Source organism: Nestor notabilis, unplaced genomic scaffold, assembly GCF_000696875.1.
Source record: "Nestor notabilis isolate BGI_N333 unplaced genomic scaffold, ASM69687v1 scaffold8584, whole genome shotgun sequence".
NCBI lineage: Eukaryota > Metazoa > Chordata > Aves > Psittaciformes > Psittacidae > Nestor > Nestor notabilis.
In genome coordinates this window covers 13628-40233 of record NW_009925125.1, presented here as the reverse complement: position 1 = coordinate 40233, position 26606 = coordinate 13628, and the positions used below count along the sequence as shown (strand labels likewise).

The 26606-nt window shown below is 42.7% G+C and overlaps 1 protein-coding gene across 1 annotated transcript; it reads right to left on the bottom strand.

Moving 5' to 3' along the window:
* LOC104404470 (ventricular zone-expressed PH domain-containing protein homolog 1-like) lies at window positions 1-26051 on the bottom strand. Its single transcript, XM_010012905.1, has 6 exons — window positions 26012-26051; window positions 24538-24677; window positions 20482-20616; window positions 14964-15081; window positions 5100-5236; window positions 1-237 (listed from the first exon to the last, which is right to left on the bottom strand). Exons 1-6 carry the CDS (start codon window positions 26049-26051, stop codon window positions 1-3), a joined length of 807 nt encoding a protein of 268 aa, XP_010011207.1.
* Window positions 26052-26606: the final 555 nt, after the last annotated feature.

Here is a 26606-nt window from a genome sequence, read left to right as displayed (position 1 = left end):
TTACAGGTAGGTAGTGGCCTCTCGGCTCTCCCTCTCTCTAGCCTGTGCGACAGCAACGTTGATGCACTGAAGCCACTCCTCAGCATTCTTCTCGTCTTTGGCCTTGAAAACATAGGTTTTGCTGTCAGTGAAGATCTCAAAGGCCCGGGGCAGGCTGCGGTCCCTGCGCTTCTTTGCCACCACTCTAACACTCTGCACCTTGCTGAGCTCAATGGGGCAGTCATTGGGGTCATCCTTCTGAAACACAGGGAAGACAGACAGAACCGAGTTCCTTTGGTAGAGTTTCCATCGTCTTAATAAACAGGTGATGTCTCTAGAACTGGGCTTGTAAATTTTGCTCGTGTGGGCAAACGCACTGATGGAGACTTCCCAAAAGAGCCTTAGGGGAGTTAGAAACCCTGTTCCCATGCAGTGCCACAGTCCCCCATGTGGGCTGTCATGGCCTACTGCACGCAACAGCCAAGGGTCCACGCCGATGCCCATGAGCTGTTCCCCTCAGCATCTGCACTTTTTAGTTCCTGCTTCAGCTGTTAACACAGGCTTAGATTTTCCTTTCTCTGGCTTTCAGTAACGGAGACCTCTGTTAATGGTGCCAGGCACAAGGCGTGCCAATGGCAAATGCTTCATAGGTACAAACATGTGGACTGAAGAAGGCTATCTTCTCTTAAGCAGTAATAAGTTGTTCCCCTTCTCAGAGTCTACACCCAAAAATGGAAGCAACAGCTCCTTTTATTGGTTTTGAAAACAGAACAGGTACCTTGAATCTGACCCAGGAATGTGAAGCATTTCTCACTGAGGAATGGAAAATACAGGACAGCTCCCTTGCAATTTTGTTTGAAAACATGTAAAATAGGTATGTCTAGGAAATCTCAGCACTGTTGTAGGAAACATGATGCAGGGAGCATAAGAGAGAATTGTACAAAATCATGGAAGTTTCCTGCAGGAGAAGAGGTTTGTGAGCTCATAAAAAAATGTACGAATTGGGTCTCCAGGTGAGAAGTTTAAGCCAAAGGCCCTGATTCCTCAAGCATATTGTTTTTTCCTGTTCAGCTTCTTACGCTTTTTACTAAGAGGAATAAGGCAGATTTTCCAGAAGCTTTCTGCTCCTATCATACTGGAAATATCTGGACTGTTCTGTGTAAGAATTAGAGATTAATTATCTTTCAGGAGCTGAGCATGACCCTGAACAGGCTGCAGTATGGGAACTGCAGTCTCCAGAACTGCTCTGCCTGCCCCAGCTTTGTGTGCTCTGCCAGGAGGTCAGGTCTGAAACGCAGGACCAGAACTGGGCAGGGAGACTTCTCCTGCAATAATGTCTCAGTCCTTCTGGGAATGAACCAGGAAAAATTTACTGCTCTAAGGAAAAACTCATCTGAGAAGACCTTCCAAAAGAAATGCCAAGCCCAATGGCTGTGATTTCTCTCTAGGATTTGATAGTCCACTACAATTAGAATCATGGAATCATTGAACCAACTGGGTTGGAAAAGACCTTTAAGATCAAGTCCAACCATTACCCCAGGACTGCCAAGTCCACCACTAAATCATGTCACTGAGGGCCTCATCTACACGTTTTTTGAGCACTTCCAGGGATGCTGATTCCACCACTTTCCTGGGAAGCCTGTGGTGAAATTTTTCCAGTCTAAACCTCACCTGGCACAGCTTGAGGCTGTTACCTCTTGCCCTATTGCTGGTTACTTGGGAGAAGAGACTGACCTACACCTCACTACAACCTCCTTTCAGGTAGAGAGCGATAAGGTCCCCCCTGAGATTTCTCCAGACTAAACAACTCCAGTTCCCGTAGCCGTTCCTTATAAGATTTGTGCTCCAGGTCCCTCACCAGCTTTGTTGCCCTTTTCTGGGCCCAGTCAATGTCTCTCTTGCAGTGAGGGGCCCAGAACTGAACACAGTATTATGGGTGTGGCCTTACCAGTGCCTAATACAGGGGGAATTACCACCAATCTGCCATTTTTCCACATCCACAACGAATATTCAGGATGTGTTTCCCAACTTTTGGAACAATTCTGTGTTGCATACATATGTATTATTTGTAGTCAAGGTCTCCTGCATTCTTGAAGTGCCATAATTTTCGGGCAATTACCTCCTTTCTGACTTGGCAAAAGAGGCTAGCACAAATCCCGCAGCAGTGCCAGCACTGGGTGAGCACAAAGACCCCTCCAGGATATGGGAGGTCCCTGGGCTGTGAATGGCAGTGACAGTGAAGAACCATCATCTTCCTAGCATGTCTCTGTCCTCTGGCGCTGCTTCTGCACATTCTGGGATGGGGCATTTATTCGTCTGTCTCATTCTTTTTTTTAATCAGGGGCCCTATTCCAGACCTGAGAAGTTTCCTTTAGATGGATAATTTTCCACTAAAATCTTCAGTTCTGACAAAACTTCCCATGAATAATGAAGTTCATCTCCACATTCACATGGGAACATATGAGCCATCACGGATTGCCTGTGCATGACAATGGGACCACAGCAGTGACCCACCCTCCCCTGCTTCCACAAACACCAGTTAAGGCTTTATCAACAAACTAAGATGGCTTTGCACTGAAATCCAACCTGCAAGAAACATGATTAGAGTTTTATCACAGAAAATGCAAAACAGCAATAGATCTGATATCCAAAACTTTGTACCCTGTGAACCAAACCCTTACAGTTAGAAGCCTAACTAGGAAAAATTATATACTCCCTTCCTAACAATCGTATGATTCTATGATTCATTACCATGCAGTGTTTGACCTCAAGTTGCTAGAGAAAGTTGACTGTACCCTAGGCACATTTCTGTGGAAGGAGTTTAACACAATTTTCCAGGAGTTTAGAATTTGGCTCTTTCTCGGACCTCTTATGTTTTGCTTTTCTTCTGCCTCCCCTTTACCCACTGGCCATACAGTTGCTTACATAGAACCAACATTGTTCATGTGGTTACTCAGACGAAGGGAAGGTTCATGGTGGGACTCCAGGAATAAGCAGGCACAGCCAGCTGGCCACCTCACAATACATCCTCTGTCTTAGGTTTGAATTTCTAAGTGAGCAGTGCGTAAAATCCAAACACCCACACAGCACCCAGCCCTGCTCCACAGCGCCAGAGATGATGGGACAGAGCTGTCATGCTCTGCCAGGCAAGCACCGTCTGGCTTTGATGACCAAAACAGGCACCAGATGCAGCTGGGCAGGAGTGTCTATGGCTGCTTCAGCTGGCCACAGCCTGGAGTCCTGCATCTTGCTATGCTTTTGGCACCTGTGTTCGGCTGGCAAGGTGCAGGGCTGGTCCTGCCACTGTGTGCCAGAGGTGCATAGGAGCAGACATCCCATGGGGTCTGAAAATCACACTTTTATTGTCCAAACCACTGTGTCCAGGCTTCATACCTCCAGCCCTGCTTAAAACGCTTAAAATGTTGTGTTTGTTGTCTGCAATAGTCAGCCCAGGGCACATGTACAACCTAAACCGGTGGGCTCAGGATTGCTTCAGGCAGCAACCCAAGCAGCAGTTAACATTGGGACTTGACTCTCAAATTTAGGCCAAAAATGTAGAAGTAACAGGATATAAAATATAGAAGTAAAAGGATATAATGCACCAGTTTAAAAGACTGATTACTCAGACACAATAACCATGCTGCTGTCCCCGGGAGGCTGGACACCAGCCTGCTACACTGACGAACCAGTCCAGGTATTTGTGTTCAACTTTAAAAAGAAGAAAAGAAGCCTTGAGTTTGCCAGTTAAAAAAGGGAAGTTGATCTGTTGAGCAAAATCTGCTGTTCAACTATCTGAACTGTCAGCTTCACCCGCGTGTGACGCATTGTGCATTCCCTGCATGAACAGGGGGAGCACTGAGAATGCAAATCTAAGGAGGTGATTGCATCCCAGGAGTAATCAAGGTATTCTGATGTGCCTTATGCCTGGCTTGTTTGGTGAGCTAATTAAAGCCATTCCGTTAAATACATTTCTATAAGCCAGTCAACTTGCTAAATAATGACAATTATTTTGACTCTTTCAAAAGTGAGCATCAGCCAGTACTGAGCTATAGTTAGGGTACATACCCGGGTTAAACTGTCTTCAGAATCTCAACCAAAACATCAGAAAAAATCACTAGAAAGTCAGGAAAAGGCTAATAATAATTTTCATTGTGAAAAGCTGAAGAAAGTTATTTTCTAATAATTGAGAAATAATAACTAATGAGGACTGGATTCAACTACCTGCTCTTCCATGCCCTGGGACACACTTGTCTCTGAGTCCAATCAGTATGAATTTCAAACAATTCCACAGGCATTTCAGCAGAATTTCTCTGAATTTAGATGAAAGCAAAAACCTCCATTCCTTTGGGAGAAAAACATTTCAATAGCACCTTGCTTTACACACACATTTCCTGCACAAATAACACCAATTATAATGCCATCATCTCAAGAGCAGTTGCTAATACACAAAAGCAGGCAAGACTTTCAAAAAAGGTGAACCATGACTTGATTATGGAGACTGCCCTGAGGTGTTCAGAAGGACCGGACTTTCTTGCCCCTGAACACTGCTGGTCCCATGAAAACTGGGCACCCAGAAATGACAGCTCACTTCTGAGCATGTTGGCTATGGCTGCTACGTTCCTTGCTATCCCATGCCATGCACTTTGCAAGTGGAAAAAATACATTTACCTCAGCAGAATTTATTGGATTTGTGTTTATACAAGGAAATAAAGAATCGTTGGTTGAAAGTGGAAATGATTTTTGAACCCACCGTAATTCCTTCAGGAACAGAAGCTTTTGCAATATCTGTGAGGTGACCCTGGGGTGCCTCGAGGCAGAGGGATGATGCTCAGGCACAGGTCACCAGTTAGTAGGGTACAAATTACAGCATCACAGTATTGAGCCCTGGGCATTTGTTAGCTGAACGAGAGCAGAGCCAGTGTAAGACTGGGCATTTGAAAAAATTACATGCTTTTGATCCAGAGAGAAAAATGTAACTAAAGATGGTGAGCAACCCCTTGGCTGAAGTTGGCCATGCAGCATACAGAGACCACAGGCAAAGCTGAGAGGTAAAAAACGCTGGGAAATGGTGTTAGGGAGGACAGAAAGAGAGAAATCAAATTGATGGTTTTCTGACTTACAGATTTTCCTTTCCGAAAAAGCAGCTGGTTGCCAGCCAGGGTGAAGTAGCGAGTTTTCCATCTTTTGATAAACTTCCACCTGACTTGCTTCTCTTTAAGCTTGCCTTCGATCAGAGGTTGGCCATCCTGATTTACAACTGGGGAGGTGAACATACAACGAGGGGGTTATTTCTGTCCGCCCTTTCCCTCAGCCAGAATCCAGGCTTTTCCTGTGATGCAGAAAAGGTTTTTTGCAGTTCTGCAGCTCCAAGATCACATTCCTCCCAACCTCAAGCATTCAGCTGTCACTTCAGAAAGACATTTCAGCCCTTAGTCATGTTTTGCTTGGGAGGCCTAGCAGATGGACCTGACAGCTCAGACTCTTCTATCCATCACTTCTTCTATTCCCTTAGCCATTGTGTACTTAACACCACCATTACACCTCCCAGTTCTTCCTCAGCCCTGCAATAATAAGTTATAATTTCATGGAATTGCCTCTGATGCTTTAATCCCCACTACAGAGCTCAGTACAATATTCCTGCAGTATTTTGGATAGGAATATTTTGAGGATATCACTCTCCATTACATGCAATAGCTTGCTTCATTACAGTAGCAAGCCTATGGAGAAGGAATTAAAAGCCAGAAGCAGGATGTCCACATGGGGCTGAGGGACTAGGCGCCATCCCACTGGAACAATTGCCAACCTCTCGTAGGTAACTCCAGCCCAGATATGTGACTTTTTGCTGAGAAAGGGGTTGGTGACTCCAAGGGCTTTGTCTCCCAGACATGATGCTTCCCATCCTTACCCTCCCAAGACAAGACTTCTTCCCTTGGGAAAGGGATGTTTGTTATCAGCTTTTCCTTATCCAGTGTTCAGGCAATAACCTAGCTCTACATTCTGTAGAGATCACTCACTGTTACATCTTCATTATTTTTTCTACTTCTCTCTTCAGGGATATTTCGAAAGTCATTTAACATTAGCGATCCATTTTGTAAAAATAATCCTTACAGCAAACACAGAGTTACTTACATCCTGTAGATCTCATAGCACCGACTGGTTGGTAATGAGACATTTTCTCTCACTTTCACATTTTTAGAATAACACAATATATTTTGACATCTGTATGGCAAAGGCCTGAGCAACTCACAGCTCAGCCCCAGGTATCCATCCTGCTCCCACAGGAGCAGTCAATATCTTTTCATCATGTTCCCCATTGAGGACATTGATGTTTTTACCATCTTGAGGCAAAATTTACTTACAAACTACTGTCGTATCATTGGCCAATAACACTGCCTGGCCTGTACCCTCGCTAGTAAGAACTAAACCAGCATTTCTGCCACACATGTCGCAGTCCTTACAGAGCCTATTTTAAATCCGGGATGGGTAACTGCCCAAGTCAAAGGGGAGGAAAGAGAAGAGGGAGAGACACAAAAGCTTCTGTCCCCCAGTGACCTGTGCTGCAGTGCATTGCCCAAGAATAATCTAAAATGCAATGAAAATTACTTAGTGTACAGTATCAGTGTTCAATACTTGCAAGTGTACAGTACAGCTCAATACTGTAATGACTGTAACTAGCATAGAAGCAGAAATACAGGCACACCCAGCTACTTTACCTTCAGCTCAGCCATTTCCCAATCCATTTATCTTCTACAGTGTTCTGAAAAGTGGCTTCAATTTCCCTTAGGAAAAAATCTTATGTTTGTCACTATAGATTTTCCTTCAACCAATTCCCTTAAAAATACAAACCAGATAAAGTCTCTAGGAAAGGGAAATAAACCCTTCTTTTTATCATATTATAAAATTATTGCTGTATTTAAAGTTACTTTCAGAATTCAAAGTACTGCATGCATATTGGGAAGCCTCGCACTTTCATTTACAGTGTATTTGTAAGGTGGTGGCCACCTCTGCCTCCAGTCCCGTGACCACAGTGCTCACCTGCCATCGGTATTCACTGGCCCTCAGCTTGAAGCATGTGAGGTTCTAGGAGCTGGAAGAGCATTCCCACATTCTGCATGCAAAAAGGAATATTGCAGCACAAGAAAAGTCCAGCAATCAAGGGGATCACCATGGGCTATAAACCACATCCATAGAGCAGCCTCAAGCCACCACCCTTCACATAAGGAGCAAACAATTTAAAAATCCTCTAATATCATGGCTGGGTTTCTTTTTTCCCTTCTATTTTTTACACTGATAGACAAGTCACATGGTCTAGTGTGAGGCATCTCTGCACATGCAGGGGGGGTTAGAACTAAACGATCTTAAGGTCCTTTCCAACCCAAACCACTCTATGATTCTATGGATGGATCAGATAAACTGAAGAGCAGTCCAAGGCATAAGCAGTCTAAGAACAGACGTTTCTTGATGTGTTGTTTGACTTGGAGCCCTTCCCAGCACCTGTCAGATGGTCAGTTATCCTATGGCTGTCAGTACCTTAGCTCAAATGCTTACTCAGTAACACAAATTCTTGAAAGTGTTCACTACTGCCTGTGCATGAGCCTTTCAGAGCCCTGAACATGGTAGGCTGGTGCCATGCTGAGGACATGCGGTGAGCAGGGTGGCCCAGCACAGCCATCAAAGGTAGCACCTGGGGTTTCAAAGGCTTTATAGCGTTTTGGGCACATACTTCTATTCACTATCTCCTGTCTGGTAGAGGAAAAACAAACAATGCAAATACAGTGCATCAGATTTAGATAAAGAATGTATTTTTCCCCAGCACTGTTTATACTGGCAGAGAGGCAGGCTTTGGGGGTCTTCAGTGTGTACTATTACAATTTCCTCATGAAAAACTATAAATATTTATGTCTCTCTAGACAGAGAGCTTTTGGAAGGAGATGGAATGAATGAAAAGGGTGGTAGCCAAGTTTCAGCTTTGAACTGCAGATGTGATTTCCCTGATAATAACCGGACACACTCTGCTCCTCGTAGCCTGCTTCAGCCCTAGCTTGATGCAGCAGCTCTTTTCTGTTCATTTTCATGCCAGTACCAGCACGATATACTGTCAGAGCTGGCACAGGACAAAGTAAACAGGCTTGCTTTCTCCCTGTGTAATTTTTGTCTCTGCAAAATGTCACAGATTTACAGGGAAGCGAGTCTGGGGCTGCACCCATTTCACAACACACTCTTTAGCAGGACGGCGCCGTGTTTTACAGTGTGCCGGAAACATGTCCTTGGAACAGAAGAGTTGGTTTTTTCTTTCTAAACAGTTCTCTAAGGCCGTATCAGAATAATACACAGAGTAACTTTCAAAGCATGATGACAACTGCATAAACATCTAGATAGAGCAAAAGGAGGGCTTGATATGAAAGGGCAATTGCTCAGTGGTTGGGTCTAGTGCATGTACCTGGCTCCCAGTCCCATGGGAATGGCTTTGATAACAATTCCAGTTCAGATGGAGTATGCTTTAGCTCAAAATAAGAAGGTGTAAAGCACAAAAAGTTCAGGGACCAAAAGGTATTGAGATGGTTGGTGGTCAAGAATACAACATGAGAAAGGAAGTGAATGTGTCACTTGGGCCTAAAGTGGGTTTTTATGGCCATCATCTTTCAAAACCAGGGTTTACCTAAAGAAATGCTGATCTCTTTTTAAACACCCGGTGGCTGGCAGCAATGCTAACAGATCACTTCTTGTGTACATCCACAAAGAAGCCTGTGGGGAATTCTGATGTCAGCTTCCAAAGTCGTCATAATGAATCTGATGCCAGTATGTCTGAGGGTCTGATTAGAAGGGAAAGATTCATGAAAGATAAGAACGAAGCTCTTTTCCAATATTTTTTTAAGTCCTTTTGCTTATTTTCATTGCAGTTGGCTTCACAGAATCATGGAATAATTCAACTAGAGGAGAGCTCAAGGGGTCTCTCATCCAACCTCCTGCTCAAAGCAAGGTCATCTATGGGGTCAGACTAGATTGCTCATGGATTTACTCATCTGGGACTTGAAAATCTCAAGAACATTTCTAGGCAAGCTGTTCCAATGCTTAATCATATTCATGGTGGGAAAGTTTTCCCTTGTAGGCAGTCTGAACCTCTCCTGTTCCAATTTATGCCTGTTGTCTCTTGTACTCCCACCAGACACCACTGAAAAGAGCCCTGCTCTGTCTTCTTATTGACCATCTTGCAGCTATGGACAGACTATCATGAAGACTCCTCCAGCTCTACTCACACCAGCCCTTGTCCCTCAGCCTCTCCCAATAGAGCAAAAGCATCAGCTCCTAAACATTTTGGTGAAGCCTGTCCCCATCCTTACTGGGGTTTTACTCAGTCATCACTGTACCCATTCAGTACTTGCTGTGTGCAGAGCAGGAGTAAGTGCATGGAGGTCTTTTAGCAAAGTACATCATGACTAAATCTGTATTGCCTCAGAAATACAGAGCTTTACTCTTCTTTCTGTACTCTTCCCAAAGCCAAATTCAGTAGCTGGTGACCCCCATTTCTTTACATGACAGAGGAGGGTTGTTTGAAAGAAGCATCTGTACTTCTAATACGGATAGAAGATTTTTTAAAAAATGCAATCAACTGCCAACTGGAGTGTGAACATTCCCTATACACATATTAATTATTGGAAAATTATGTATTGTTTTGATTTCTTCACTTTGCATAAGGAAAAATTAAAAGACTTCAGAATAATGATTCCAGAATGATTTTAAACTGATGTTTCATATGATTGTGCATATCACAGCAAACTAGTGAAGTATATTCTCCCTAATTTGCCCAAGCAAAGATCAAGATATGACATGATAAAGCCTACAAATAGAGATCTTCTGCATAGCAGGAGAGGGCATAATGTGATAGTGTTTCGAGAAAGACTAGAAATACACCCACATTTTAACAACGCTGTTAAATTGCCTGAGCAACAACTTAGGCATGTCATGGATTCTCCTTCATTTGACTTTTAAAGATCAGGTTTAGACATCTTCATAAAAATATGCAGAAGTAATATAGATCAAAGAGAAAAGATTTATTTGATATAAGCATTATTGGACTAGATTCTTTGACTGTTGTGTTATAGAAGGTCAAACTAGGTGATCACATCATCTCTGGGTTTAAAATTACTCTGTGTGGTGGTATACTGCCATGTATGATGAGATCTTTAACTTGAAAAAAGGAGTTAAAGGATTCAAAATGTTATATTTACTGTACATTTGTCTTTACTTTTTTTTTCTGCAGAACACAGAATAAAGCTAAAAATATTACCCAAACTCAAACCAAAAAATTATTTCCATTGAAATATAAATAAAAAATATTGCTTCTTACACAGTCTCAATATAGACACACTAATCCAAAATCAATTTAATGCTGGACGTGTCTTTTGGAATGATTTTCTGTTAGTTGTATCTTGCTTTCTTTGCAGAACTACAATGCATCAGACTTGAAGTAGTTTGGGTAACGAATAAAAAGTAAAAACCCCTCCAAACTATTCCAAGATGAACTCAAGACAAATAAAAACAAAGCATTAAATCTTGCATTTGATGAAACATAAAATCATCCACAAAAATTCAGTCCAATCACGAATGATCTCAATGATAATAAACTCCTGTTAACTTGGAAGATTGGAATGTGTGGGTGGCAAGCAGATAAATTCAATTAACCTAAGGGAATATGGATTCATTCTCTCATTAATCATCACATTTGGTTTTGTTGAAAACCTGAAAGAACACATTACTGAATGCCACTTTTTATAATTTTCAAACAGGCATTATAGCTGGGATATTTCAGTTCACTAGATAATCACCACTGCTAGCAAAACATAAATGTATTCAGAAGTTAATATGGTGTAGGCTATTCCGAGTGAATTGCTTTTTTAAAGAGGAATTCATAAAAACTCCTCAGTTTTATCCAAATCATTGCCCATGGGCACAATGTCTCTCCTGCAGCCCACAGGGATTACTGCAATTTCTTTGTAAGCTTCCAGAATAGGAATGTACTGCAATTCCCTCTCCAGTTATCAAGAGGTTTTACTGAATTTTTTTGTGCAAGAGCTTGTGAAGCCAACTGTCAATACAGGAGGTTATGTTGAAATGAGGTTCTTAAAGGCCAGTTTTTCCTAATAGGAGGCTCACACTGCATTTACCAAAATTTCAAATGTCTTTAATGGTTGTCATTAAAAAAAAAAAAAATAAATTAAAATAGCGTAACCCGGTTTTCCTAGCTCTGAGAACAGCTGCACAGTCAGGGCAGATACATGTATTTGAGCACGAGTAGCATTTGTGGGAATGCTCTTCCTGCATGGCAGGAAAAAACAATTTGGGATGACTTAATAGCACTTCTGGAAAACTGTGGTTGTATAAGAAGTACTTTGCAATCAGAAGAATGCATGAGAAATGTTCAAACTTTCTCTCTGTTAATTGCTACTTCGGGTACGTCCATCACATTGCTTAAGCATAACTGCCTCTTTCCTCACAAACTCAGCCTCCAAGCGTAGCTTAGCTCCAAAAATCCTCCCAGCTACATTCAAAAAAACCCCCCATCATTGATCTGGCATCCTAAGGCAAGATTGAGGCTTTAAGGCATAATGCTTTCCTAAGTCTGGAGGATAAATGGCATCTTGCAACACGGCATCCAAAAAATGCCACAAACCCCAACATTAACAAAAACCGAAAGACAATAACAGAAAAAGAATTTGCCTCTGAATTCCTTCTTAAAGAAGAATTTGGTTGTTAAACAGATTGTTGAGAAGAAGAAATTGCTTTCTTGTCTTTCAAAAGTACTTGAGATTTCAAAGGGTCTGTCCCACTGTGGAATGAAAATAAAATATATTTTACAGCCTTTGTTTCTTATCAATTCAAGGAGCCCTCGGAATCCTCCTTCTTGTGTCAGACCTTATAAACTCAAAAAGACTGTGGAGTGTCTCCTGCTCTTGTACAGCTTTTCCCAGTCATAGCAGCTCTACATCACCAATGCTAAGGCAAATTTGTCATTCACCTGCAGATTTTTATTCCATTAAGCACAATCTTCCACTTTCCCTTCCTGCACCTGAGCTTTCATTTGACCCATTCAATACTCTATTTTCTTGGTCTTCTAAAGGCTTTTAGGGTTGAGAAGCAAATCAAGGTATTCACAATGTACCTTTCTTAAAAATTTTCTTTAAACTGAGAGAAAGAAAGTAATTGCTCATAAAAAGGACAGTTACAGTCCAAGAATATTCTGTGCTTAGTTCCTCCTGTTCCTGACCATCCTCAGAGTCATGCTTGAACTCTCAGCCCTGGCTCTAAAACAAAGGGTAAATGATGATTTTGAGATGTTGATAGCTATTAACATCTTCTCCTGCCTCTCGTGGGCTATTGTAGCAGAGACAGCTGGAAGCTGGGCAGGGAGGACAGGTTGTGCACCCTTCCAAATGGGGACAGGCAGGCAGACCTGTGGGCAGTGACAGGCCTGCAAACTCCAGGCACCACCCTCTGTGCTTTCAGTGCTTGAGGAGGAAAAACCCCCTCCCAAATATCCAGGCATCCTCCATGCTCTTGAGTACTTGTGGTACTTGAGAAAAAGAAAGCAAAGTCTCAAGTTATTGTACCTGCTGAGAATTCATCATTTTGCTTACAACCTTAGTGGTGTATTTGCATTTTTTTCCATTGGGCTTTAGTTGATATCATACAGATACAAGGTAGAAAAAAGGTAAACCTAAAGAAAATTATTTGTTTTCTCACTTCTAGAAGAGGTACTATAATTTACAAGGGCTTATATAAGTACCAGTTTATAGGAATGAAAGTCTAATTTGTACCTTGACCTGCTGTCAAGCTTGATGAGGTCAGCACCCCCTTGCCCAGCTGGCCAAGTGCTCCCACATTCCTACATCTCCATGCAGAGTGGGTTTTTGCACTTCTTGTGAAAGACAGCACTGCTGCACTGCCATTTGACAACTTATCAGATTAGAGAATAAAACTTTGAATATATTAATCTCTTCTGTTCACATCAGTGTGTAAATGGAGAACTGTATTTACACACCCAAGGAAGATGGAACAGCACATGCACTTCATTGCAGCTTTTTCACAGCAGCTAAGGGAAAAGGTGAACCCCTAGAAGAGATGTGACCTTCTCCCGTATCTCTGTGGAATACTGTGGTATCAAATCTACAACCTACAACAGTGCAAAGTGATTTTTCACCAGCCTGAAACAACGAATAGGTAAGAGATGTGGCATGCCAAACCCCTGCTGAAGGCTTTTCCACAGCAGGCGTTATGCTCCCACTTCCTGAGGACCACTGGCATCAGGCAGAATATACAGTTTACCCTACTCAAGACATCGGCTCAAGTGCTCTGCAAACAGACTCAAGAGCCCCTTGTCAGTGGGACAGACACAGTCATGCTTTCGTAAGCTCTTCTTGTACTTACCAAAGAGTACTGAAGAACTCAGCGGGAATTGCTGCCGGCTGTCGCAGTATTTTATGGCTGTTTGCCTTGAGTTCAGACCTATTTTTTGAAGGTACCATTTGTATACTGGTAGTACTGATGAGGTCTGGATCCCAGACCCAACTTTGTGCTCCCGGCAGCAAAGCCACAGTGCTGTGTCACACAGACCTCCCTGCACCGTGTTCTGCTTCCAGCCCTTCTTAGACCTCTCCTTGGAGGACACGGTACTTTGGCATGAGAGCAGCAGGGAAGCAAGGTGTCAGCTGTCCTTTGATGTCTGCAGACTAGTGTCATTAGCAAAACCCATGGCATCAACAAGGAATGGTGCCACATGTCACCCCAAGGATTGCCTTTTCCGCCTTCCTCTGGTGTTGTCTCTACTACAGCTGCTCTATCAGCATAATCAATAGCATGCTACAAACATTCCCCTTTTTGGACTAGTTAAATATCTTTGAAAACTCAGGACAAAGCTATTTTATCAAGCTTTGAAATTTTAAGCAAGGTACTCATTATTCATGTAGCTTGACATATGTCTGTCACTGATGTGATGGACAAACCACAGTAAAAGCATGGTACTGAGATGAAATTTCAGCTCAAAGCATGATTTCTTTTATGGTCATTGAGTCCTGTGAGAGTTGTGGAAAAAGGAAGATGGTCCCATGAAACAAGCACAGGCAGCCTGTGCCTGCAGGCCTATGGCAGAGGCTGTGCCGCTCTTGAAAGACTTACTAAATTCAGGGTTGATGAAATATAAAAAGATGCTAGCTGTTAAAATAAATAGCTGAAACAGCCAATTATCCAAAGGCTTGGCCAAAATATTCAAAATTCTTGGCCAGAATTGTGCAGACTTTTACAGAGTGGCAAAAAACATCTAAGAAAAAAGCCTCTGAATTTCAGTGCACTGATAGAAAACATATGGGTATCAAAAAAAAAATGTCACCAGGATCTTTTACCTGGGAAAAAGTGTGTTTTCCACTCAGCCTGTTTTTTCATGTAGCTGAAGTAATATGGCTGTTGTAATATGGCAAACATTGCCTTGTTCCTAAGAGGATGTGTACTATGGATTCAATGATATTGAAGCAAATAATTCTGAGAACAAAGATGGCATGAATCAGGTGTCGTATCTATGCCAGTGTCCTCTGACATGTGGCACCTGTGCAATCTGCAGAGGGCCTGGTACAGCAGATGCAGCTCCCTTACCTGGACACTGCAAGATGGGTGCAGGTCCCTCACATGCCCCACAAATTAGTTGTTACACAGATTTATGAGTCTACATTAATTGTGGATTTTATCCCTGTAAGCACACACCAAATGAAGTTTGTGCTTGACTTGCTCATCAGTAAAGCTGAGACCAGAGTTTAATGGAGAATTCCAGTTAAAACAGACACTGCCTGTGCTACGCTCACAGTTTGATTTCCCTTTTCCCCAGTCTTCGCCACCATCATCAGAGACACAGCATTAACTGAGTTGCACTCCATCCTCCACCCACCACAACTCCCCCACCACGCACAGCCCACCAGGGATGAAGGCAGATGACTTACCTGTTGCCTTTTCAGGGTTATTGCACATGAAACACTGCCAAGTTCCTGCTTCCTCGCTGTAGCCGAACAAATCAAAGAACCTCACTTCTGCCAGGTGCATCTGCACATGGTCCAGGTCCTAAGCCCGTAATGAGAAAAACCAAACTTACTCATGAGGTGAAGCAGTGCATAGTTGACAGCTTGTAACCCAAATCACAGAGGGATGCATAGCTGATGCCAGCTAGTGTCCTTTCCCGTATGTCTCTTGCAGACAAACAACCTGCTGGGGCAAATGTGCTCAGCAGGACGTATCTCTATCATCAGTAGTAGCTAATATATAAATCACATATTAGTCTGCAGGAGGCAGAGGGCTGGTCTGGGACTTGTTGTGTTACTTTAACAGTGCTGTGATCAGTTTTCTCAGCAGTCCTGCCCAGCGCATTTGCCAACAGCTGAACCACCTTTATTACCTCCATCCCTCTCAGGATTTTTTCAATGATCCAGAAATCTAGCATGGTCTCTGCTAACACGCTGCAGTGCTGGGGTCTTCCTCCTGTCCAGCTGGACCCCGCATCAGAGCAGGAGTTAGTGGCTGGGGACCACTTTTTTTTTTTTTAAGAAAAGTAGGGGCTCTAGACACAGCCCCCTGTGAGAAGCACTAGTACAAATGTTTAATATAAATGTTAATATGAACATTTCCAAAAACACAGCAACAACAGGACTGATTTAACTCACAAAAAACACACCTAGGAAAATGTGACATTATTCTGCCAGTGACAAGCCAGGAAAAGATTATGCATCTGCCAAGTAAACCAAATGTCTGATAAAAGAATCCTACAGAAAGTATACTTGCAGCTTCAAGTATGGGAAAAGCTGGAGGATACTCCTTTTGAGGCAATTAATAACCCTCTATAATTCAGTGTATTCCAAATCCCATTATTTAATTTCAAAACAGATTATGATCTCACACTTAAACAAATGTTTGTGTAAAATAACAGCAACCAAGTTATTTCAAACATGAAGGGAATGGCCAGAACCACTCAGAAAACACATGAATTCATTTGCATGGGGTCTTCACAGGTCTGCAACACTGCATGCTGCAGCCCAAAGAAAACACAGATTTACACAGTCAGTGGGGAAAATATCATCGCTTGACAGGGCCATTAGTTCATAGCACTGAACAAGGCTGTGCAAAGGATGCAGTTGTCTGATTTGGGTCTTTTCAGACAAGCTGTAGTGAAGGAGAGAGAGCGGGAGGCCGACTGGCTCAGGGAGCCCCAGCAGCATGACATCGCTCCTTCCCAGCCCCTTTCAGGATGGGGAACAGCCAGGCAACAGCTGTTTTCACAAGAACTGAAACACCCAAGACCACTTCAGACCTCTGGACATTGACCCAGATAACAAGCTCAGGTGAGCCAAATGTTGAGTTGTAGCTTAATGGGAGCTCTCAGATGCCCCCACCATGCCAGAAGCCATCTCCCAGTGGGTTTTAGTCTGTCTGAAGGAAGGATGCTAAGGCAGAATGGGAAGCATGGCTCACATCATTGGAGAAGCTCCAAACAACAAAGGTTTTCTTCACTTCCCACAAGCAACATGCAGAGAAATGGGCTTCATAACACATGGGAAGATGGTGACCACACAATGAAGGTCTTGGACACGCTGGCTTTGTTTGCAAGAAGGTGCCACAGGGCAGCAGCCTCACAGCCCAGCTCTTCAGTCTGTGGCCATGTGGGAGATGAGTGGTCAGGCTGAAGCAGAGATGTCCCCTGCTCTCCGTGGCTGCCTTGGTGGGCTCCCTTGTAACACTCAACTGTGCAATTCCTTATGCCTCCTGCGCATGTTCACCAGAGTCAGTGCTGCACCCATACCTCCATGCAGTCAGCTGCTAGGCTGCCCCAACCCAGCACACTCACACTGGCTTGTACCAGCAATCACAGATAAAACTTGGTTATTTTGCTCTGTAACTGCTCTTTATACATTGCTGGGTGTTCTTATTGCTGAAGTTCCTGTTTTCCTCCAAAGAGGAATTCTATACATTCAAGAAATTTAGCTGGCTGCTGTGCACAAGCACTGTGCAGCTTCTCTCTGTATTTCTCCAGCTGCTCTGTCTGCAGTGGCTCTGACAGTCCAAGTCCCTGCCTCCCTTCAGATACTTTGTGCATGGTGTGGGATCCCCAGTAGATCCTCCCTGGCCTGGAGGGACAGACCACACCAGCCCACCACAGTCTCCTCCCTACTTCAGGCTCCCAGTGGAGGGGCAGATTTCCCTTCAAGAAGGGGATGGCAGAGCGGAACACAGCCAGCAGTGCACCCTGCCCCAGCGTGCTCTAGTCTTCCTCCTGTATCTGGGAGGATTCAAGATGGGCAAAATAATGGTACCCCTCTCAGTGGGCCAGCACAGGACATTATAAGGACACATGGATGACTTTCAGTTTGGTGGACTGTTGAAGTGGAGACTGTTGAAGCTGAAGATGGAGCTTCTCCATCCTGTGAAGAAAACTTTTAGCAGCTGCAATGAGTCAACTCTAGACTGAAAGCAAAATAGCACTGAAATATCAGTGCAACAATCTTTCTTTTCCACTGTGTACTCAAGTACACTTGAAAATATCTTCAACAAGCCACTTATTTCAAGAAGGGGAAGCACAGGGGACAAAAGCCTAATTGGAGAGAAAAGATTTATCTCATCACCATGCTTCATCATCTTGAAAACTTCAGTGACTCCACTGTGAAAATATGCCACTCCTTTGTGCTGCATAAGCCAAGATAGCAAACGAAGGAAAGGAAAGAACAGGACTAACAATGGCTTGAAAATGTTAATTATTCTCTTGCAAGGCTGCTCAACAAAAGACTCTCTTAGAGGCATCGCATGGGGCTCATAAAGTAGCCAGCATTTCACTCTTCTGACACAGCATGAGTCAACACAAAGAATTCAGAAACAAGCTCAAAAATGGCTTAGTTTTTGTAACGTGGCCTGCGTATACTTTGATAAAGAACTATGAAGCAACTAAACGGAAATCTGTAAGGATGTACATCTGGAAATGCTTTACTTCTGGCACATCTTAAGCCACGTTGTATAAATATTTTTTGTGGCATGAATAGGCTGCCTGGTGAAACACAACATGCTTTCTGTGAGCCAGGTATTTGCTGCAATTCCTTGCACACCCGTCCTGGGCTGAAATAGAAAAGTGCTTACAGTGATGTAAATATGAAAATATTTATCCAAATTTACTCTGGAATAAACCATTGGTGTTTGGTTTGTTTTTTTCTCTTTCCAGGTTTGCAAAATGCTTTAGAATCCATATTGGAGTTAAAAAAAAACCAAAACCAAAACCCACATTAATTTATTCCGGATTGGCCACAGGGCAAACAGGGATTGCAGAGCAGTATTGCAGCACTGGTTTTGCTGTGGTTCCTGCTGGCTGCTGAGGGTTGGACCTTCCCTGCATGCTCACAGCACAGAAATTCCTCAATTCTGATAAAGCATTCTGACATTGCTATAACACAACACATGAAACTTCATATAAAATGTAATAGATGACGTTGATGCTGTATTCACATCAACAGATTTCGAAACATTTCAGATTAAAAGTGTTATGCTTATTGAAACAACCACAGCCCCATAATTTTGCTTCTTGCTCTACTGTCAGAGGAATAACATTAACAACAGTCATGATTTTGTCAAATAATTTCACAACATTAGAAGTTCTATTAGCAATAGGAACAAATAATGAAATGAAAAAAAATCACATTATAACAGAAGCTTAGTCTGTCAAGCAAAGTAAGGACTAGGTCATGGAAGAAATATTCCCACTAGATTTTTTGGGAAATGTAAAAGCCAAAGGAAACAGCAGACCTAGGTCGCATTCCCGGAAAACTCAATGGCACTTTTCTCAGTAAACTGAATGGAAACTGCACTAGAAACAAACCCAGGTTCTGTATTAATAAGCGAAACCAAAACTGAGAAAGTAAATCCAGCAGCATACTGTGGAGGCCAAGACTGAATGTTAAAGTCTTTTAAAGTGTTTTACATCTGCCTGATCCTCTTCAGCCTTCAAAGGCTCTTAGACAATCTGCAGCTCCCGGAGTTTCCAAAATTCAATTCACTGCTTGATTCACTATGTCAGTGAAGATCAGTACCTCATTTTCCAGCTCCAATATTTTGGGAACTCAGAGATACTGTTACTGTCATGGAGTGATGAAAGTTCCCAAAATAGGCCAAATGCTGGTATCAGAGCAGTAGTAGGATTATGCAACCAATGCTCTGGAGACTAATCCCATTTCTAGGGTGTTTGACATGTCTTGTAGACTTTTGTGTGTAGTGCACTACATCTAATCCTACCCATGAAAGCATGTTCTTTCATAAGCTTTTTATTCACCCCAAACTCCTTTACACTCCACCAGCTCTGACTTTTGCCTAGTAGATCTTGGCACAGACTCAAGTTAAACCAGTATTGAATAGAAAATGCCTTTGGATGAGCCATCTAGGATTTCAACAGCAGCTAAAATACTTAGTGCGAGCTACACTGTGTCTAAGTAAAATTGGCCCATAAGGTGGGTCTCAGATGTGGGGGTGCCCTACTCCTTGTACAAGCCACAGCACAGGAGTTCCCACTTCAATGCAACATTATCTTGGCGATTCAGAAGGTGTTCCTAACAAAACTCCTTTTTTTAAATCAGCCATAGCCTTGGTAAATTAATCTTATTCAGTCAGATATCTTCATGTGTACACTATTCTGTGAGAGAGTGTTTAAAAATCATGTTTGACAATTCATTTCATCCAGTTAGGCTGGATGGAGATGTTCAGAAATAAATAGATATTTGTTCTACAATCCTACAGTGTCGTTTTCCAAGAAGCCTGATTAATAACTTTGAAATAGCATACGCTGAAATCCCAGAGACAGTAAGCAGCTTTGAAAGATTAATCTTTTAAACTGATGGGGATAACTAAAGATGCATGTGCAAATGATCATTTCCATAAAATCCAAGTCAGTGTTTAACTAGGTGAATTTCCAAGTGGCTGCCAAACAGTCCATAGTGGCAGCTAATCTGAATCTAGAGTTTGAAACTGCGACCAGGAAAAAATCCAAATGTAGCATCACCATTATTCATCATGTTGGGAACAATCCACAGGAAGCAAGGAGGAGAGAGTGGAGGACTAGCCCGAAGACCTTTCAAAGCATGGTACAAAGGAACACCATAGACCCTCTGCAGAGGCTGTAAATATAATGGCTGGTGAACATTTTTCAACCTCCCCACAAACGAGTGCTTCTTATAAAAGGGACGTCAGAGGCACGCACCATACGGCCATCCAGGAGAAGAAGACTTGGCATGTCAGCAAGTGCAAATGCTCAGGAGATGCCGGAACTGAGGCAAAGAAAGGAAAGGGGCAGGGAAAGGAGTTTTGTTTTTCACAATTTGAGCACAACAAGAGCTCACTGTAGCTGTTGTAAGGGTCTTTGTTCAGCTGTTCTAAAAGTCAGGGCAAAGTTCTATTTTATTTTTTTTTTGTCCTGAGGAAAAAAGAGCCAAGACCACTTACCTTTTGGTGTGGAAATGTAGACTGAATCATGGCAGTTTCAAAACTATGCATCCCCTTAAGCTGTGTCTTCTCCCACAGGGCTTTAAGGACTTGCACACAATTACTCTGTACAGACAAAGGTTCTGCAAACAAGCTCTAAAGTAAATGTCAAAAACAGGATTTCAGGCATTTTTCACTTTGTTGTTAACAAAGAGTGTCTCATTCCTACAGGGGGGCAGGCATGTGGATAACTGGGGGTTAGTTCATTTCTCTGTAGGAGTTATGATGGATCAATATGCACACAATTAGATATATCCTCCAATATTTCATTTCCTCTGGGGCTTTTCTCGTTTATTGTACATTACATGTCTTTACAGTCTGTGGCTCACCAAAGATGATCTATTAAATACTACTACTCACAGCCACTTGCATGTCATTTTTGTATTGAAATGCTATCAAAACACTAGCAGCAGTGGCCTCTACGAACCAGGTGCAGATCTCAGTGACATGCAACTTTCTGGAAAAGGCACATCATTTATCAGTTAATGCAAAGAGATGCTTAGGGCTGCTGCAGGGTTGTGTATGTTTATTTGGACCTGACTGTAGCTCTTGGTCCTTGGGTGGGAGAGAGTAACAGTGCAACAATTGTGACTGAACTGAACAGACAGCTGGATGAAATGCAAAAGAAAACAACTCCACTGAACACATTCAACGCTGATTTTGCTGGCAAAGTACAGAAATTTTCAGCCTGTGAACATTCACAAAACAAGATGAAACCTGTGTTGGGTTGAGTGCTTTCACTGCCAAAGCTCGCTGTCAAAAGACAGCAAGGATACAACCTTATACTGCCTTGAATTATTCTACACAAAGTCAATGTTGCAACACCGCTACTGTGGCTGAGAGAGCTTAGCATTTTTACCTCTACTACATCTATTTGCATGCAGGAGCCAAATTAAGAGTGCACAAGCAAATCTGATTTTCCTATTTCCAATATTTGATTGTGCGATATGAACCATGAACCTACTTTTAATGTAGGTTTCCTGGATGGACATTCCTCCTTCTCTTTCTAAACAGAAACCAAGCAATCCTAATCCCACTGTTTGGCATCCAACTGACACAGACGCGCTTCAGTAAGACTCAACTGGGAATTTTACTGTGGCTGAGGCAATGCATTTTTTCCAGCTAAACTGTCAGAAACAGCCAGATCATTTTGTTCAAATTAAAAGGGAGAAGCAGTCAGCTTCAGGCAGCCACTTGGCACAAGAAAATGGCAGCCCAATTAGTTTGTGTTTGGCAAATTTAAGAGTGACTCTAGGTAAGGTGTTAGAAAGGGACAGGTCAGGCAGCCCCTTGCTTGCTGGTGCTACCATAGCAATGTGACCCTGCCCCGCTTGAGGAGGGAAATTAAACCATTAATCATACAGCATTAGAGGATTATTTTAATGAATGAATCTGTGAAACAAAGAATGCTACTGAATAACCTCTCTAATATCAACACTTATTCCATTTTTATTCCATTTTTTAATCATCACTTAACTGTATCTCAGATCTTCATTGACATATACTTCTCTTCCTATTGCCCTGCAGTAATAATTTGCCATTTCACAACTTCCATCCAAGGGGTTTGAAGCATGATAGAACTACTCTGCAATATTTTAGAAATTAAATAGAAAGCAAGGTCATGAAGTTAAGAGTCTGTTCTGGAGACCTGAGAGAAAAAGTCTCTCTTGCTTTTGCAGAACGCAGTGATAAAAAGAATATGGAGCGACTGGCAAAAAAGAAAAAAAAAATATAGTAACTGGCATTGAAATAATCAGAAACTGTGTATTAGTCATCCGTCTGTAAATCTATGACAGATCTGTGGAATACTATATTTTTATCACCAGCCTTTCATTTAACTTATTAATAACACACTATAAATACATTTAATGTCAAATTTATCTCTTGTACAATTTCACAGGCTTAAATAACATCATCCCAGGGCTGAATTTAGGGCCCTGTATTTAATTTAATAATAGTTATATATCCAGTACTTAAAAGCTTTAGGATTTCAAACAAAAGAAAATCATAAATTATCTGACATCTAACACCATCCTGATGCACAGCAGGCTCAAACACTCAAGTGCAACACAAGAGGAACCTTTTGCTTAGTTCTCTTCCCCCTTCTCTCCCCCCTGTCCCCACCCCCATTGAAAAAGGGTATTAAGTTCTGTGTTTACAGCATGCTTGCAAAGATAAACTAAACTGTGACGCATTGAGCCTGGCCCTGGCAGCGTGGGGGAATTCTGCTGGGGGCTCCTTGGCATGGGAGCCCAGGGCCAGGGGTAGCACTGGCAGAGCTGGAGCAAGCTAACAAGACCGTAGGGAACGAGGAGCTGCAGTGGGACAAATGCAATTACTCAGCCCAGAAGCAGGGAAAGCAGTGGACAATGGAGGGACCAGTGTCTGGGGACAGCATCTGAAGGAAGCAAGACCCAACAGAGGCACGTGGGGACAGGGAAGGAGGGCAATGGGCACCCCAGTGCAGAGGAATGGGGAAAGAAAGTAATATATCCCCTGTGAGCTAGGAACTATGTGAAGCAAAATAGTCCTGATAAAAGATGGAACTGGAAGGGCCAAATTCAGAGTTATCTGGGAAGGGGTTAAAGGGAGAAGTTTTTCAGTGAAAAAAATGATCAGGAAAAGGCAAGACATGAGGGATTAAAGATGGAATCAGTGCTTATGTTGTCAGTGCAACTGATACAAACCATGAACCACAGACAGAGCAGAGGTCATTGTGTTAAAATGCAGTGTCAGGGGCGGCGGAGTCTGCACAGTGGCAACTGAGGAACACCAACCCTGCTGCCCCTTTCCTGTGCCTGCTCTTCCTGACACATTTTTGTGTGGTTTTGTTCTTTTGTCCATATTTTACAATACCTGTTTTTCTCTCAACAGGAATAAAAGGATATACTTGCAACATAATTAATTTATTCTCTCTACGTCCTGTTAAAATTCAACCTCTTTCTTCAGGTTTTCATTTACAGCGTAATTCACCTCCTTTATTTTCTTTGCTTCCTTTGCTCTGCTCTGTCACTGTCCTCTCCTTCCCCATCCATTTGGAAAGGTTGGGGAAGGAGCCCACTTCTCAGCTTGGCTCCTGACCATCCGCGTTCCTCATCTACAGCAAAGGCCCTATCCTCACAAACAGCTTACACAGGCACCTGCGGATCCAGAGAAACCACTTCTTGTACTGAAACACCCAAATATTCCTACTCACCTGCATTTTTTTGAAAACCTTTTTTTCGTATGTATTGCATATAGGAACTAACACAGGGAAGAGTGATTTGAGCAATTAAATTAACAGTATAACTTGCTGTGCATGTTTTAAATTTCAGATAAATCCTTTGTATTTCTAAGGTTGCTTTAGGGTTGGTTGAACTGCGGTAAAGAACTCTACATAGGTTGAGAAACTGAACCTTAGTAGTTTAACACAAACCCCATCTGTTTAATCTTGAAGTATGAATGCAGTGATTTCTCTTACAATTTCATACTATTTGTAACCTATTAGGAAAGTCCACATAGGTCCAAATACTGGGCTGGATTTGGAAATAGTGTTAAAATGGGAAAGTAGCTGTAGGGTTGGTAGGGCAATAGCAATGATCAGATTTGCAAATCCTGCTCAGTCAAAATATCTGCAGTAAAAAATCCCAGTGGGTGCTGCACCTCAAACTTCCACCTGCAGCACTGGGGTTCATTCTGTTCCCTTGCAAATCCACTGCAATGCTCCTGCTCATTTGCAAGGCACCTGGGACTAACTGGAAGTTTTGCCTGAATGAGGACAATAAGGTTTAGTCCCATTTTTTAATCCCCAGACTTTGTAATCTCACCAGACAGTTTGACTTTGTTGCGTTTAATAAAAATATAAAAACTCATAAAATGCAAAATCATTTCAACCCACTATAATGACTTTCTGAGAAATCACAGGAGTCACAAAGCACAGTGGGTTAGAAGTGTACTTAAAGAGATTAAGCATTAAAACATTCTTTCCAAGTGCAACGTGAGCAATATAGAGGTGCCATGAATTCGTATTGCACACACCTGCTGGAAGAGGAACATGATATGGATCCACAGTGAAGGCTGCTGGCTGATGAGGGTAAAACTGGATTTACTGTACAGGCAGTAATGGTCCTTCAGGGAACAGCTGAAGAACAGCTTTGCTACACAGCTTCTAACAGTATCTAGAAATAAATATACAGAATATTAAAATTAACTACATAAAAGACAAAAAGTTAACTGTCCATTACCAGTGTGAGGGCATGCGTATCTCAGTCTGGGTCAACTCCTGCAGCTTTCAGAAGGGCGCTGTGGTATTTGCACCCTTAAATTAAACACGAGCCATCTAACAGTACTAGAGAAATTTAGTCTCCCGTGCTCTAAATCTTATATAGTGATCATTCACCTCCAAAAGCAAAAGGTGCACAAGACAGTGCATAGTCATGCTGTTTATCTTCTCTGTGCTTTCTCATGCATTTGGTACCAACATTTATCTTACCGAACCAGACAGATCTGCCAGAACTGTGCATCACTTATTCTTATTTAAAGAGTTTTTTGGATAAATCATCCCTTATTATCAAACAGCCTTATGGGAGCCTGGTATCTGTGGGATCCTTGCTGAGACTTCATGCAGCTAAAAGCTGGTGTCTGTAGGGGTGGAGAAGGGCATCTCCTAGGTAGGAATGGGCTCATTCACCTTCTGGTAAAAGCTGCAATACTTCCCATTTGCAATGGATTCCCCAGGGGCCAAAAGGTGCATAAATTGATTTACAACACTATTGTGCATGTAGCATGTTTTCTGTACAGGCCATGTTATAAATTTATCACGCAAAATACCACCATTTCAAAGAGAATCAGTGAGTATTTTCCAAGCTGTGGGTCACCGCAGGGAGCCAATTTGCACAGCCCTGCAAGAGCTCCCAGCTGCAGGCCATCCCCCCGTCCACCCAGGAGCTGCAGCTCCAGAGCTCAGCTCCACCTGAATGTGCCCATGCAGAGATGCACTGCCTACAGCCTGGTTTCTAAGGGGTCCAGGTCCTACAACTCCCACTTCTTATCAAGCATTGTGCTACAAGTCTGCTGGTCATACCCGATTTTTACATGCTAAGACAGGGAACTGCAGCTTTTGCAGCCATTCTCTGAGAGGCAAAACCCACAAGGCACAGGAATCATTGCTGCTGCCACACTGCAAGGCACAACATGACACACTCCAATCAGCAAACCAGTGCAAGAGCAGCCACCGCCAGAGCCCGCTGGCCACAATGCCAACACAGCCACAGACTTTGCAGCAAAAAAGAAGGAGAAGAGAAGGCATGGAGCTCCAGGTCCAAATGGACAGGAGACTGCAGATGCATTCACAGTTACACACCAGGAAAGGTGGGTAATCACCTTTGAATGTCCATTCACAGCTGTGATTCAGTGTCACCCACTCAACACAGAGGTTTTTCTCAAAAGTGCAGTTTGGTTTGCAGTCCCAGCTCTGGGCACTACAGACAGACAGAGCATCTCCAATTCTCACCATCTGTCGAATACTGACCATTTATGCCATCTGTGACCATGTCACATGTTGATAAAAATCCCCCAGTGGTTACATGCAATCTGAAGATGCCATTTGGGATCAGCTGCTCAGTACAGAACTATATGCTACATAACGTTACCTGGCTCTGAAGTTCCCATGCTGGTTTTAACTGGAAATGAAGCCCTTAAGATGCACAATTCTGCTTTTGCAGAATATTGACCCTGAACCCTCATTTTCTGTGTTTGGATGACTACTTATAACAGCATTTTAGGTATAACCTATTCAGATTCTTTTACTAACTTAAAATACTGGTGGTATTTTATAGACCCTTTGCACAGGAACAAGCAGCTATCTGAGGTAAAAAGGCATGGAAAACAAGAGACAGAGATCCTTAGATCATGACCTTGATGCAAACACAGGAGAGAACTGCACCCTCTTCACCTAGCTGTAGAGTTGAACTTGGAAGGGGAGAAGAACAACAGTCCCACCAGCTGTTTCCTAGCTAAAGGCAGAAGTGACAGACAGACTGACAAGCTGCCATGCAGTGGCTGATGAGCCCACTAGATCTATGCAGCAAGCCACTGTTGCTCACCTC